This window comes from Pygoscelis adeliae, unplaced genomic scaffold (assembly GCF_000699105.1).
Source record: "Pygoscelis adeliae isolate BGI_AS28 unplaced genomic scaffold, ASM69910v1 Scaffold121, whole genome shotgun sequence".
Taxonomy (NCBI): domain Eukaryota; kingdom Metazoa; phylum Chordata; class Aves; order Sphenisciformes; family Spheniscidae; genus Pygoscelis; species Pygoscelis adeliae.
The window spans coordinates 2,856,884-2,869,383 of NW_008824359.1; the positions used below are offsets into that span (position 1 = coordinate 2,856,884).

Consider the following 12,500-nt stretch of genomic DNA (forward strand, 5'->3'; position numbering starts at 1 on the left):
CCGGCCTTTCCCTCTCACCCGTGTTGCCCTCATCGCTGCCTCCGAGGTGGAGGGGCCAGGCCCGTGCCTGGGGGCTCTCTGGACGTGTGCACGTTATCTGTTGGCTTAGCATTCACAAGCCTCTGGGTTCTGTTGATAGAGCTCCCCTCTTTGCCCTAAAGGCTGGTTCTCTCCTCATGCTCTGTCCCGGCACCTGCGGGAATCAGAGGGGACCAAGCCACCAGTTAGAGGCAACCAGCTGTGCTTGCAAAGGGTGACATCCATGTGTGCTGAAGAGATGGTGACATGTGAGCCTACAGGCATGGCCCGCGTAAAGGCTTTTGTCAGAAAGGGGCTTTTGAGAGGACTGACGCATGTGTCAGCATACTTGCTTCTTGTCACAGAAATGATTAAAATCTGTCTTCTCAAAGCTGCTGCAAAGACTCGTGTTTGGGCAGAGACTGTGAATTTTAGCAGATGGGTGTTTGGGGGAGAACGTTCTGCTTTATTGAACGGGATTCATGAAGCAAGAGAAACCTGTCTTTAAAAAATTACTGATACAAAGCTATACTGCTGACAGCAAAGTAGGATGCAGGTATATCTAGCAAGAAATTTTAGGCAGGGTTATTCTCAGGTTTGGTCATAATATAACTAAATGTCCTAATACAGAACAGCCAACGTGTTCACGGGGTTTAGCATTTGCAGACACAGCTGTTAGATTAACTTCAAATCTTGTTTTATCTGTTCAGACTTTGGAAATCCTTTACTTTGTTTCTGTCCCAACACATGATTAAACTTGACCTGCAAAACAGCTGGTGTCTCATACAAGTGGGCTCTGCCTTTGCCAGCCATGGAGAGTTGGCATCTCATAGCAAGAGTCCAAACAAAACGGAAAAAGAAAGGATTAAGATTCAGTGGCAGCTTTAGTTATTAAGATTGGGGAAAAAAAATCTGCGGCTAGAGACTTTACCACATGTGATTTCTTTAAGGCAGATTGCTGCAGCAGGCAGATTTTCTATGTTGGCTCTGTTTTGCCTCTCCTGGGATCCCAACCCTCTGTGGTGAGAGCAAACATCTCCTTTGCTTTGTGCTCACAGAAAGACTCAGTCTTTCTTTGTAAGATGGATGAAGATGGAGTCTTAATACTAGTTACTGAAAAGAGATGGAAAGTATGGGGGTTTTTTTGTTTTGTAAGCTTAGAAACTATAAAAATATGTATTTTCTTCATCTTAAGCTTGTCCGGGGATTTACAGCCTCCTTATCTCAGAAGAACAAAACTGCTTTGAGTGGAAGGAAATCTGCAACGGATGTCCTGAAGCAGGAGCCCGTGGCACCTTTGTGGGTAGGTAGGATATATTGCTCATAGGAAAGTGTGTTGACTTGTCTAATACCAAGTTTCTAGCACTTTTAAGTATCCAGATGTTCTTCAGTCCTCACTGTTTGCCTGTTTATTTTCTATCAGAAATTAGTTCAGTGCTGATGAGGGTGCGCTTGCTGTTATTTATCCATGCAGGCAATATAGTGCACAGCCTCCTTTAATTGGTCATTGCAGGATGGAGAATAAACTCTGAGGATCCTTCCCCTGCTCCTCAGAGACCATGAGGGCAGATATATATGCTCTACAGCATGCCCTGGAGCTTAGTAGACTTGGGCTGTCTAGAAAAAAGGGAGATCATTTTCAGAGCAGGGGGCTTCTCACAGGGAATACCAGCCTCAGTGGCAGCCACAACACTTTGCAGAAGCCATGGGACACATGCAGGCAAAAAAAAATCTTCATTTCCAGATGGAGAGAGACAGGGTACCTGCTTTCCAAATCATGTAGTAGTGTCCTAATTGTATGCCTCTATTGTACGCTCCGTCTCTTTTGTCTCCTCTGTACAGAGAAGGCAGGAAATCATGTCAGAGGAAGTGCCTGCTAGCTTGCCACAATGCTAAGGCTAGCATGAATTTCTGGTTTTGGAAGCTGTCTTACAGTGGCTGAAAAAAATACAGAAGTATAGTAGAGGACATCCCATGTTGTGACCTATTCCACTGAGAATCTTTTAGTTTTCCTTGTGTCTGATGAAAGGAGAGAAAGCTTGCAAAGTTATGCAGGAGGGAAGGAAAGTCCTTGATACCATGCGCATTACATTGGCTTTTTTCCTTGCTTTGCTTTGTCCTGGATTACATGGCAGAAGTAAGGATTTTTCTTTTATAGAAGCAGTTGGAGTGAAGGACATGAGCTTGCAAATTTGAGAAAGGAAATTTTCAAAACTTGCCTGGGCGAGGCCCTAAGCAATCTTGTCTATGAGGTTACCTGTTCTTCAAGCAGGCAGTGCGACCAGATGACCTCCAGAGGTCCCTTCCAACATGTGCTTTCCTGTAGTTTCTGACTCTTTCAGTCAGAAAAGACAGGAAAACATTTCCGTGAGGAGGCAGGAATATCCAGGCAGATGTGTCTATCAGTGGATAAGAGCAGGGAATATGAAATGAAACAAATAAGATATTTGAATCTGCAGTCTAGAGAGGTCAGTTGGGAGTCAGATAGTATCACTGAAGTGCTGGGTTGGACAGAGTAAACTCTCAAAAGTTGTCTTGTACAAAAAAAAAAGTTATCTTGTATGAATACCCGATTCAGAGAGTCTTTGTAGATTCTTTTAACTAGATGTTGCAAAAAAAAATTGAAGAACAGATTTTTTTTTCATAGCTGAAAGATCTGTCTGAAGAGTGTGGAGGTCGGTATCTCTGCAGAAGTAAGCTTTTCTTTTGGTCCACTCTTTACCTAAGTAATTTTGTGAATACATCGTTTCCTGGAAGTAGTGTGTCTCCAGTGAATCTGAAATAAATAGAGGTTTAAATGGAGGTTCCTGTAAAGGGCATTTTGCCTCTGTGGTTGTACTGTATGTCTGTTGTAAATCGATCCAAATATACCGGTGCACGTACAGTAGAGGAGATGGAATTTCCTGGCTGGAGCTTAGAGTTAGTGCTTCAGCATAAGCTTCGTCTGGTAGAACTAACTTTAAAAACCACTAAAATGCAACCATCCCTATGGTGGAATGTAGTAGTTATTTGAAAGTGACTTTTATGTAATTGAAAAAGGCACAAAGGAAAGAAGTAAAAATCAGGAGGTGGAATTTGATAACTCTGAAATGTTTTCAAAGCTGACAAGCGTTCTGGAATAATTTGTGAATCACTTTGTTCTTTGAAACAAAACACACTATCCGTTGCTCATGGAGATGAAGACAGACAGTTACTATCAGAAGGAGTATCTGACTGTAAACCTGTTACTTCATCTCTCTGTTTAACTTACTGTGACAGGAAAATGCTGCTGGTATCAGCAGTTAAAATTCCTTTAGAGATTTGTTTTATTGTTTGGTGGGAATTGGAAGAAAACTAGGTTTTTACTGTTTATACGATTGTTTTATATGCTTTTGAATGTCTTAATGTTTCTACCAGACTAGTCCAACAGTGCGTACTGTGCATAGCTCAGAGACTCCCTGGCTACTAAGATTTACGTGTCCAAGACCTGTGAGAGAACACGATCAGCGAAGGCCTTGGCCGGTGAGTGACTCTCAACGTTCCTTCAGCTGTAGATTCTACTGCGAAGAACCAAAGTTCAGGGGGATCCCAGGATATTTGGGTGTAATTGAGCTCCTGTCTTGGAACTGGCCACCTAATACCACTGAAGTTCTAGACAGCGATCTGGTCTGTCTGTCTGCTCTCCAGGACTGCCTTCCCTAGCACGTGCCTGAATTCATTAGTGAGTCCTACTTCGCAGGAACGTCTCTGTGCTTTTGTCCCTCCCTCCTAAGCATGCTCAGAAATGTGTATTACAGGAAGGTGTGTGTGCTCTGTCCTTCCTGTCAGCTTGTAGGTTGAGGCCGTCTAGTGTCCCAGTACTGCATGAATCTTCCAGAGGAGGCCAAAAGTTAATGCTGGTCAGCAGTGTTAGTACACTCAGAAATGATATCGCAGCCTGTCTTATGTATGCGTGAGTATGCTGCTGACTCAGTAAGCGGCACTCTGATATTACAAGAGGTGCTTAAACTGTGAGTGGGTAGAATTGAACATACATATAGATATATATTTATCTCTTTCTCTGAAGAAGTGTGCCCAAACCATTAAAATCATGGCTGTAAACTGAGATATCCCAATCTCCATTGTTTGTTTCATCTATGTGAAATGTTCTCCATCTCCTATCCTGAAGTATTCCTGAGAACCGCTACAAGGATGCTTTGTTGTACTTCCTGCACAGAAACAACGAGGTTTGCAAGGCAACACGGTGTGAAGATGCTAGATGAACGTCTTACCGTTCTATCCCAGTTTGTAGCTTGATTGTGGAACCTAGATGAGAACCTGATCTTTGTAAAGCAGGTTGGCTTTTTATGCAGACCTTTTCCTTTTTTTACGTTTATCCAGAGGTTCTCCTCAGCACCAGCAAAGAGTGGCGCAGCAAATACTTTTGCCTGCAGTAGACATTTTGGGAAGAAAAAGAATACCAAAGATTGGCTAACACAGAAAGACTTCTGTCGTGCGAAGGTATGAGTGGAGGAATAAAATGGAATGGAAGGTATGAAGGGAGGAATGAAAAATTATTACTTGCAAAGTCCTGTAAAATCTGAGATATGTTTGTCATTGGGAAGGGGAACAAAGAACTCTGGAAATAGCAATCCAATGGGTTTTATTGAGCCCTTGCATCCTTTCAAGGTAGCTTTATTGAGTTCCATGCAATCTGATGTGTGGAAAAGTTTCCCATAAAACCTTAAACAAGCTTGTGACTAGTTAGAATCATAGACTCACAGAACAGCCCAGGCTGGAAGGGACCTTGAACGATCATGTCCAAAGAAGAGCAGCAAAGCTGGTGAAGGGTCTAGAGCGCAAGTCTTATGAGGAGCGGCTGAGGGAACTGGGGTTGTTTAGCCTGGAGAAAAGGAGGCTGAGGGGAGACCTCATCGCTCTCTACAACTACCTGAAAGGAGGTTGTAGCGAGGTGGGTGTCGGTCTCTTCTCCCAATTAACTGGCGATAGGACGAGAGGAAATGGCCTCAAGTTGCGCCGGGGGAGGTTTAGATTGGATATTAGGAAAAATTTCTTCACCAAAAGGGTTGTCAAGCACTGGGCGAGGCTGCCCAGGGAAGTGGTTGAGTCCCCATCCCTGGAGGTATTTAAAAGTTGTGTAGATGTATTGCTTAGAGGCATGGTTTAGTGGTGGACTTGGCAGTGTTAGGTTAACAGTTGGACTTGATGATCTTAAAGGGCTTTTTCAACCTAAACGATTCTATGATTCTATGATCATCTGGTCCAACCTTTCATGGGAAAGGGACAGTAGATGAGATTTATCTAGCACCCTGTCCAATCCCGTCTTGAAAACCTCTGGTGATGGGGACTCCACCACATCCCTGGGGAGGTTGTTCCAGTGAATGATTGATCTCATTGTAAAAAATTTATTTCTTGTATTGAGATGAAACCTTTCCCAGTGCACCTTGTATCTGTTGTCCCTTGTATTCTCCATGTGGCTCCTTGTGAAGAGAGACCCTCCATCCTCTTTGTAGCTGTCCTTTCAGTACTGGCATACTGTGATGAGGTTCCCCCTTAGCCTTCTCTTTGCCAGGGAGAAGAGATCTAACTCTTTCAGTCAAAGGAGACCTAACTCCTTCAGTTCTGTCAGGATTCTTCAGACGTGTATCATCCTGAAGGAAAACCTTTCACCTGTTCACCAATGTGTGTTCTGAGTACATTCTAGTACTCAGAATGTACTCTAGTGGTTCTTCTCAGCTGGAGAGATGGCCATGTCTTCCTGGTGCTGTTAAGGTGCTAGTTTTAGAAAGGTTCTGTGATTATGTGAAGTAGATCTGTCTGGTATAATGCAAAATGCCGGTTGTTTCAAACAGTAGGATGAAAGGGTCTTAAAACACGCCAGAAATTTAGATTTCCCCTTTCTCATTTGTTTTTGTTTTGGTTTTTTTTTTTATACTGCTTGTCTCCTTCCTGCTTGCTCTGATGTATGATGTCCTGCTCATCTCAGGATAAGAAGCCTGTTGGAGTGTGGAGCTGGTCAATGGGGTCAAGGCAGGCATGACTGGAAACTGCACTGTTTATTGGGATTAAAAATTAGTATTAAGCACAGGGAGCAGCAGGCTAATTTTCCATTCTGTGGGTCAGATGCATTCCTTGAGTCTTGTGCTGCCACCGGCATGGTAGGCTTGTGCAAAAATGCAATGGCTGTAGCCCAGTTTTTAAACGGCACAAGAAGGTCGCAGCAGGGGTGACTTTGAATTCATCTATGGAAACCACGGGAGGTAGGCAGCAGGTCAAGCAGATGAAGTGTGAATGTTTCAGCCCTCCCTCTGGCTTAGGTGTAAGTAAAACCAGGTCACTTGGGGATTAACTTGTGTTGGTAGAAATATTTAGTATGGATGTACTGAAACTGATATAAACTTTTAGTGATACCTAAGCTGGTATTAGCATCTGTGCAACTCTCGTCAAATGCAAACTTGAAAGTCATCACAGCCATACAACACACTAGCTGAGCCTTCCTGGTGGTTTAACCCAGCACCTTATTTCTCAGTTGGGACTGGCTATGAGCGTGCTATTTACAGCAAAGCAGCTAACGTGGTCGTTTGTTAAGCTGTCAGAACTCCGTTGCATGCCTGTTCTCGTAGGCCAAGCTGCTGCAAGTGAAGCAAGTTCCTGTCAGTGTCTAAACTGAGGGTTAGTCCCAGAAAGCAGAACAGATTGTAAATTTGTTTTAGCTTAAGTGACGTGGTCTGTCTAAAACAGGTTGTGTTTTAGTTTCCTGCATTGCAACTTACCTCCTAATTTTTTGGCATAATGCTGAAAAGCTGGTAATTTTTTTTTATAGCGGATTCTTCACAATTAATTTTGCTGTGGAATTAAAATTCTTTGTGAACTTGTTGCTTATAAAAGCTGCTGATTGACTGCTGAAGACAAGATCCCTCTGGTTAACCCACAGAGTTGGTGCTGCCTGGTCACAGGGGAGATATCCCCATCACTTTTGTGCTCTAATCTTGCCTGGAGGGACTCCATCCCCAAATGATAGATGAATTCGGTCTGTGTTGCTTGCGCTCCTCGGCCGGAGTGCAGGAGTTGCAGTTAATAAGCCACATGTTACAAGGAATTACCTGTTTAAAAGTCAAATTGACAACAGCAGTGCATTGCAAGGGCTGTTGTTCTTAAATCGTGTTTTAGTGTCCTGACATTCACGATGCAGGAAACAGTTTCTCCCTATTCTGATCTTCAGAAAGAGTAAGATGAGGATGATGCTAGAGGAGAGCTTGGCAGATGTCACAACAGTAACTGAGATTTAAAACGTGGATGAATTCGTAAGTAGAGGCAGCAGCGAGGCAGTTTCCTGCTTTGGAGGGTTTTTTCTCATTATCTTTCCTCTTACACTTCACTGTTTTCCTCTCTTTTTCCTTTTATACTTTTATGAATTCCTTGACATAATACCTTATCACGGTTTTAATTTGTTTGATTGCTATTTGTGTAGTGTGGCTGTATTTATATTGAAAATGAAGGTGTGGAGAGATGCCTCTTGCTACCTTCATCAGGTACATGTGAGCGACAGTGGCAAAGAGCAGGTGGTGGTGCATTCGCGGTGAGGAGTGGCCAAGGAGGTGTATGGTGTGGTCCCACTGAACATGTACGTTTCAGTTCTTCCAACACTTCTGTGGCTACACTTAACCTAACTATTCAGAGCAAGTCTCACAAGGATTTGCCTGCCTGTGCTATTCTGCCAGCTGGGTTATGATATAACTGTCCTGGTTTCGGCTGGGATAGAGTTAATTTCCTTCCTAGTAGCTGGTACAGTGCTGTGTTTTGGATTTAGCGTGAGAATACCATTGATAACACACCAATGTTTTAGTTGTTGCTAAGCAGTGCTTACACTAGTCAAGGACTTTTCAGCTTCCCATGCTCTACCAACTGAGAAGGCTGGAGGTGCACAAGAAGCTGGGAGGGGGCACAGCCAGGACAGCTGACCCCAACTGGCCAAAGGGACATTCCATACCATGTGACGTCATGCTCAGTACATAAACTGGGGGAAGCTGGCCCGGGGGGGTGACTGCTGCTCGGGGACTGGCTGGGCATCGGTCGGCGGGTGGTGAGCAATTGCATCGTGCATCACTTGCTTTGTATATTCTATTATTATTATTATTATTACTATTTTATTTCAATTATTAAACTGTGCTTATCTCAACGCACGAGTTTTCTCACTTTTACCCTTCCGATTCTCTCCCCCATCCCACCGGAGGTGGGGGAGAGTGAGCGAGTGGCTGTGTGGTGCTCAGTTGCCGACTGAGGTTAAACCACGACAATAACGTGCCTTTAGTCACAACACAAGTAATTATTTTGAATTCAAAGGTAATTCTAACTCCTACTGTAAGTCCTGCTTTTACTTCATGTGCTTTTTTTGATGTTTTGTTAGATAGCACCTGATGAAAGTCAAGAAATCATTGCTTCTGCTCAGTGCGTCTTGGACAGAGAAAATTATTTTGTGAGGGTAAGAAGTGGTATCTCTTCTCTCATTTGCTGTGTGCTTTCCTGCATGTCGATGTTTTTTCTCTCCATCATCCAGTGATTCATGAGAAAATGTCAATTGTCTGTATTCTTGAAAAGCTAAATTTAGAAGTACAAGTTTCTGGCCTCCTCAGTCTCCTTGGGATAGGACTAAATATGAGCTTAGGAATCATCTTTGGTGACTTACTTGCCTGTTTGCACCTAACTTTTGTTCTGTGGATGTGATTAGATGGTGACGGTGAGCCTGTAAATAAAGGGCAGGAGGGCTGATCTGATCTAGCAGGTTGCCACTGCTGCAGGGAGAAGGTCTGTCTCCTGCTGCCTGTCTTGCACAGTCTGGTGTTTATCAGACCCCTACTCTGAAGTGGTTTCAGCTCACTAACCTGGTGGGAGAAAGTGAATGATTTTCTGCCAGTCTTGCACTACAGCTTCAAAAATTAGCATCTGAATGTCAGAGCCTGTGAAAGGGAGAGCTTGGAGCCAAATGGTGGGAAGTGGAGAGAGGGAGGAGCAGATAGAAGGGCTGGAAAACAGGGCCCTTGCAGCAGTGACCGGTCAGATCAGGTCAGCCAAGCTGCGTGGCTTCACCCGTGGACTCTTTAACATGGTTGGCCAATAGGTTGTATGGTTTTTATTTTCCATTTCTTACTCAGGAGGTGGACAGGTATTTGAGGCACAATGATTTCTTAAATCTGAGAAAGAAGGAGATCCTGTACAAGAAATGGCTTGAGGATGTTTCAGAGCCACTGCTGCAGAAAATTGAGGACAAAATGGACAGCCAGTCAAGTGAAGAAATACGGAAAAGGAAAGAAGAACAACTCTGTCTCTATTTAAACTACTGTAAAAAGAAGGTATCAATGAGAAGTAAATTTCTGTCACGGAGAAGGTTGCATACAGAGGGTTGTGGACAAGATCAGGGTTTTAGCTGTTATTTGCTGTTCAGTTGAGTAGCCTGGAGTTCAGGTATGCCTTTCCCGTAACTTATTCTTCACAAGGACTTCTGTAGGGGTGACATACGTCGTTACAATTGTTTGTTTAAGTTCACCATCAGATACGAACAATAGCATTGTTTGGTGCAGTGAGCACGTGCTGGGGTCTGAATATGGTGAGACACTGTATTGTGGTGGGTTTCCCTCTGTGAGCCGGACCATTTAGAGGGAAAACCTTGAGCTCTGTCAGCTGAAACCAAAAGCTGAGTCTGTGACCAGGGAGTGGAACGCACTCTCATGTCTCAGGAGTTCAGCTACAGCAGTACTGCGGTATGTTGGCAGAGCACGAGCGAAACGATTTCGTGGCCTCGGATGCTACTGATCAAGCTTTATAAAAGAAAAAAAGGCGGGAACAGGGAGACACCAACAGTTTTCTTAAGTCTGCATGCAGGTGAATAGACCCAACTCATGGATTCTGTAGTTCCGTGTGTTTCAGTACTCATAAAAATTGCAGTCACTGTAGGAAATAACTTGCTGGTTTTGTTGATTTTGCTCTGAATTTCACACCGCTGTTGAGTATCAGATCCCATGACTCAACTTTCTGCATCTCAGGAATGGATATATAGAGCAATAAGAGCAGTTACATCATCTGCCACAAATAGAATAGTATTTTATATAGAGCAGGCTTTTGTTGTCAGTGGAAACCGCTGCACAGTGGAGTTATGAGACTGTAAACAAGCTTCCCATCCAGCAATGAAAATGTCATGGGAGCTGTGTTGTTTTAATGAAAGCAAATGATCTCTTTTTCAAAGGTCTGATTTGAAAGACCCATGCATTTAAACTGCACATAACGACAAAGAACTGGAGTCCTGGGATTTAGGTTATGTTGGGTGTGCTGTACGTATCTGGGTCTGCATCAGTCCATCTTGCAAGCTTTTGTGTAAGGTCAAGACTTTGCTGGGTGTCCTCCGAAAGCAATGGCTGTTGTACTGGGATGCGTCCTTCTCCCTGAACAAGCACAGCACCGGTGATCAGCCTCCACCTTTTCTTCTTGCTCTGTGGTGTCGGCTGTATCATCAGCATGTCTGAAAAGCAGGCTGAAGCCCTTCAGAGTAACAGAACAATTAATTTGCATGAGTTTCCATTAATCATGGCAGCATATGATAAATGTTGCAGAACTTAAGACATTTCTGTGGATTGGTTAATATACTGACTTCTGGCTGTGCATTTCCCTTTTTGTCCATTTTCTCTTGCTCTCTTCCCTGATATTAGGCTTCTCCTTGTCGTATTCCCAAGATCTCCTCACCTTCCTGTGTCTCTGTCACAGGTCCATTCCCCCTTTCCATATCTATTCTTCTTCCTCCAGTCTCTCCTCTCGTTCTCTTTCTCTCTCCAGTCAACCCTTTTACTCCATCCCCAAGTCTCTCACTGTTTTGCCCCTCTTTCTTCTGTCAGACTCCCCAGTGCTGTGTCTCCCTCTCCTTGTTGCTTCTGATTATTCCTCCCAGTTCTCCACTGTCCTTTGCTTTCCAAAGCTGCCTTCTCCCCCTTTCCTCTATTCTCCTCTCCCCTCTAACACTCTGTCTCCTCACTGTCCTTCCATGTTCCTCCATCTCAGTCTTTCTGTCAGCTCACTTTTCTGCCTCCTTTTTCATGCCATCTGAGCCTTCTTCCTTTACCTCCCTTCCTTGACTCTCCGTTGTTCCAGTGACCTGCTTGTATGTGGTTTTTTTTTTCCTTAAATCTGCCTCCTTTTCACCCCCATTCTCACCTCCTCCTTACCCCCAGTCCCAGGGACATGGACTGCAGATGCATGATGAGATGGTTGGTCATAGTGTGAAGATGGCAGCAGCGCTACTTTTCTTCTAGCACCGGCAGAAGTGCCACACTGCAACCTGCAAGGAGGGGGAAGTTTCCCCGGCCTGGGTTACTGCTGTGTTAGCTGCAACTCAGCTTCTGGTAGTCCAGGATGTTGTAGGCATTGTGTGCTGAAATGCTGCAGAGTAAGAGACCCTTCCAACTCCTTTTTAAGAGCAGGCTGTTGCTCTGCTTTCTGCCAGGGGGTGTGTGAGTGGTAATACATGACTGCATGAAGGGATCAAACATGGCTGTGCTGCACAGCACCTAGCACAATCGACTGAGGTCTCAGCACGTATTGTAATGGGGTGAAATGTAATAATAAACCAAGGGGTGGCACTACAACTCTGCAAATTGAGGCATGTTAGGGCCGAAAGTTTTCCAGGGACAGAAACAGGAGATGGTGAGTGCGGCTGCTGCTTGCTCTCTGGGGAATTGCCAGATACCGGGGAGCAGAGGTCCCTGCAGAGGCAGCTCAGCAGTAGCTGAAGCCCCATGGAGCTGCCCAAGTGCTTGCTGAGTGTCTGGGAACGGCTTAGGCCCTTGGGGCCCGGCTCACTTGCCCATGTGAGCACCTTCAACATAGTGACCTCTTAAACCTACTGCAGGTCCCACTTTTTGGGGTTTGGACTCGTCTTGCAGCACTCCTGAACTGTTCAGGTTAAAGTATGGTTTTTCCAGCTCTCAACTTGAAATCACATCCACAGATGATTGCCAAAAAGAACGGTGTAGGGCTGAGACCTAGAGGGCCGTGGGCTGAATGCTCCCTTTTCTTCCTGGGACCCCTGGAGAATCGTCTACACAAGAAAGCTGAAAAATTTCATTTGCAAGGTTTTGGAAGAATGACTGAGAGTAGTAGGGAGAAGTATTTTATGTTTGCCCTGTTCTTACTATTCTTAGGGCATCACTTGTGGCCTCTGTTCTTTTTTTTTTTTTTTTTGTATATGTTTTGTTTTGTCATCTGTACAGCTCTGATGCAATTCAGGTAAGTCTGGTTTATTGGCCATAAACAGTGCATTATAATTTGGAGACAAATGATTGCAATTCACCTTTCTCAGCATCAGGCTTGATCTGTGTGTCAACCTCAGTATCTGTTCAGCTTGTTTGATCTGGTGTTCTTTGGTCTTGGCATCAGTAGTGAATGCCAAGTGGTGGTACTCGCTGTTCCCCAGCTAACTCTGGTCATAGGAAACTTGAACTGCAGAATACGAAGTTTGT

The 12,500-nt window shown here is 44.3% G+C and overlaps 1 protein-coding gene across 1 annotated transcript in view; it reads left to right on the forward strand.

Annotated features, from left to right (window-relative positions):
- The first annotated feature begins 1,100 nt into the window (after nt 1–1,100).
- FAM228B (family with sequence similarity 228, member B) overlaps nt 1,101–12,500 on the forward strand; it is a 17,148-nt gene continuing 5,748 nt past the window's right edge. The window contains exons 1-6 of the mRNA XM_009319732.1: nt 1,101–1,148; nt 1,214–1,321; nt 3,415–3,519; nt 4,378–4,497; nt 8,405–8,479; nt 9,150–9,347. Coding sequence (XP_009318007.1) covers nt 1,101–1,148; nt 1,214–1,321; nt 3,415–3,519; nt 4,378–4,497; nt 8,405–8,479; nt 9,150–9,347 — 654 coding nt within the window. The remainder of the gene's footprint in view (nt 1,149–1,213; nt 1,322–3,414; nt 3,520–4,377; nt 4,498–8,404; nt 8,480–9,149; nt 9,348–12,500) is intronic.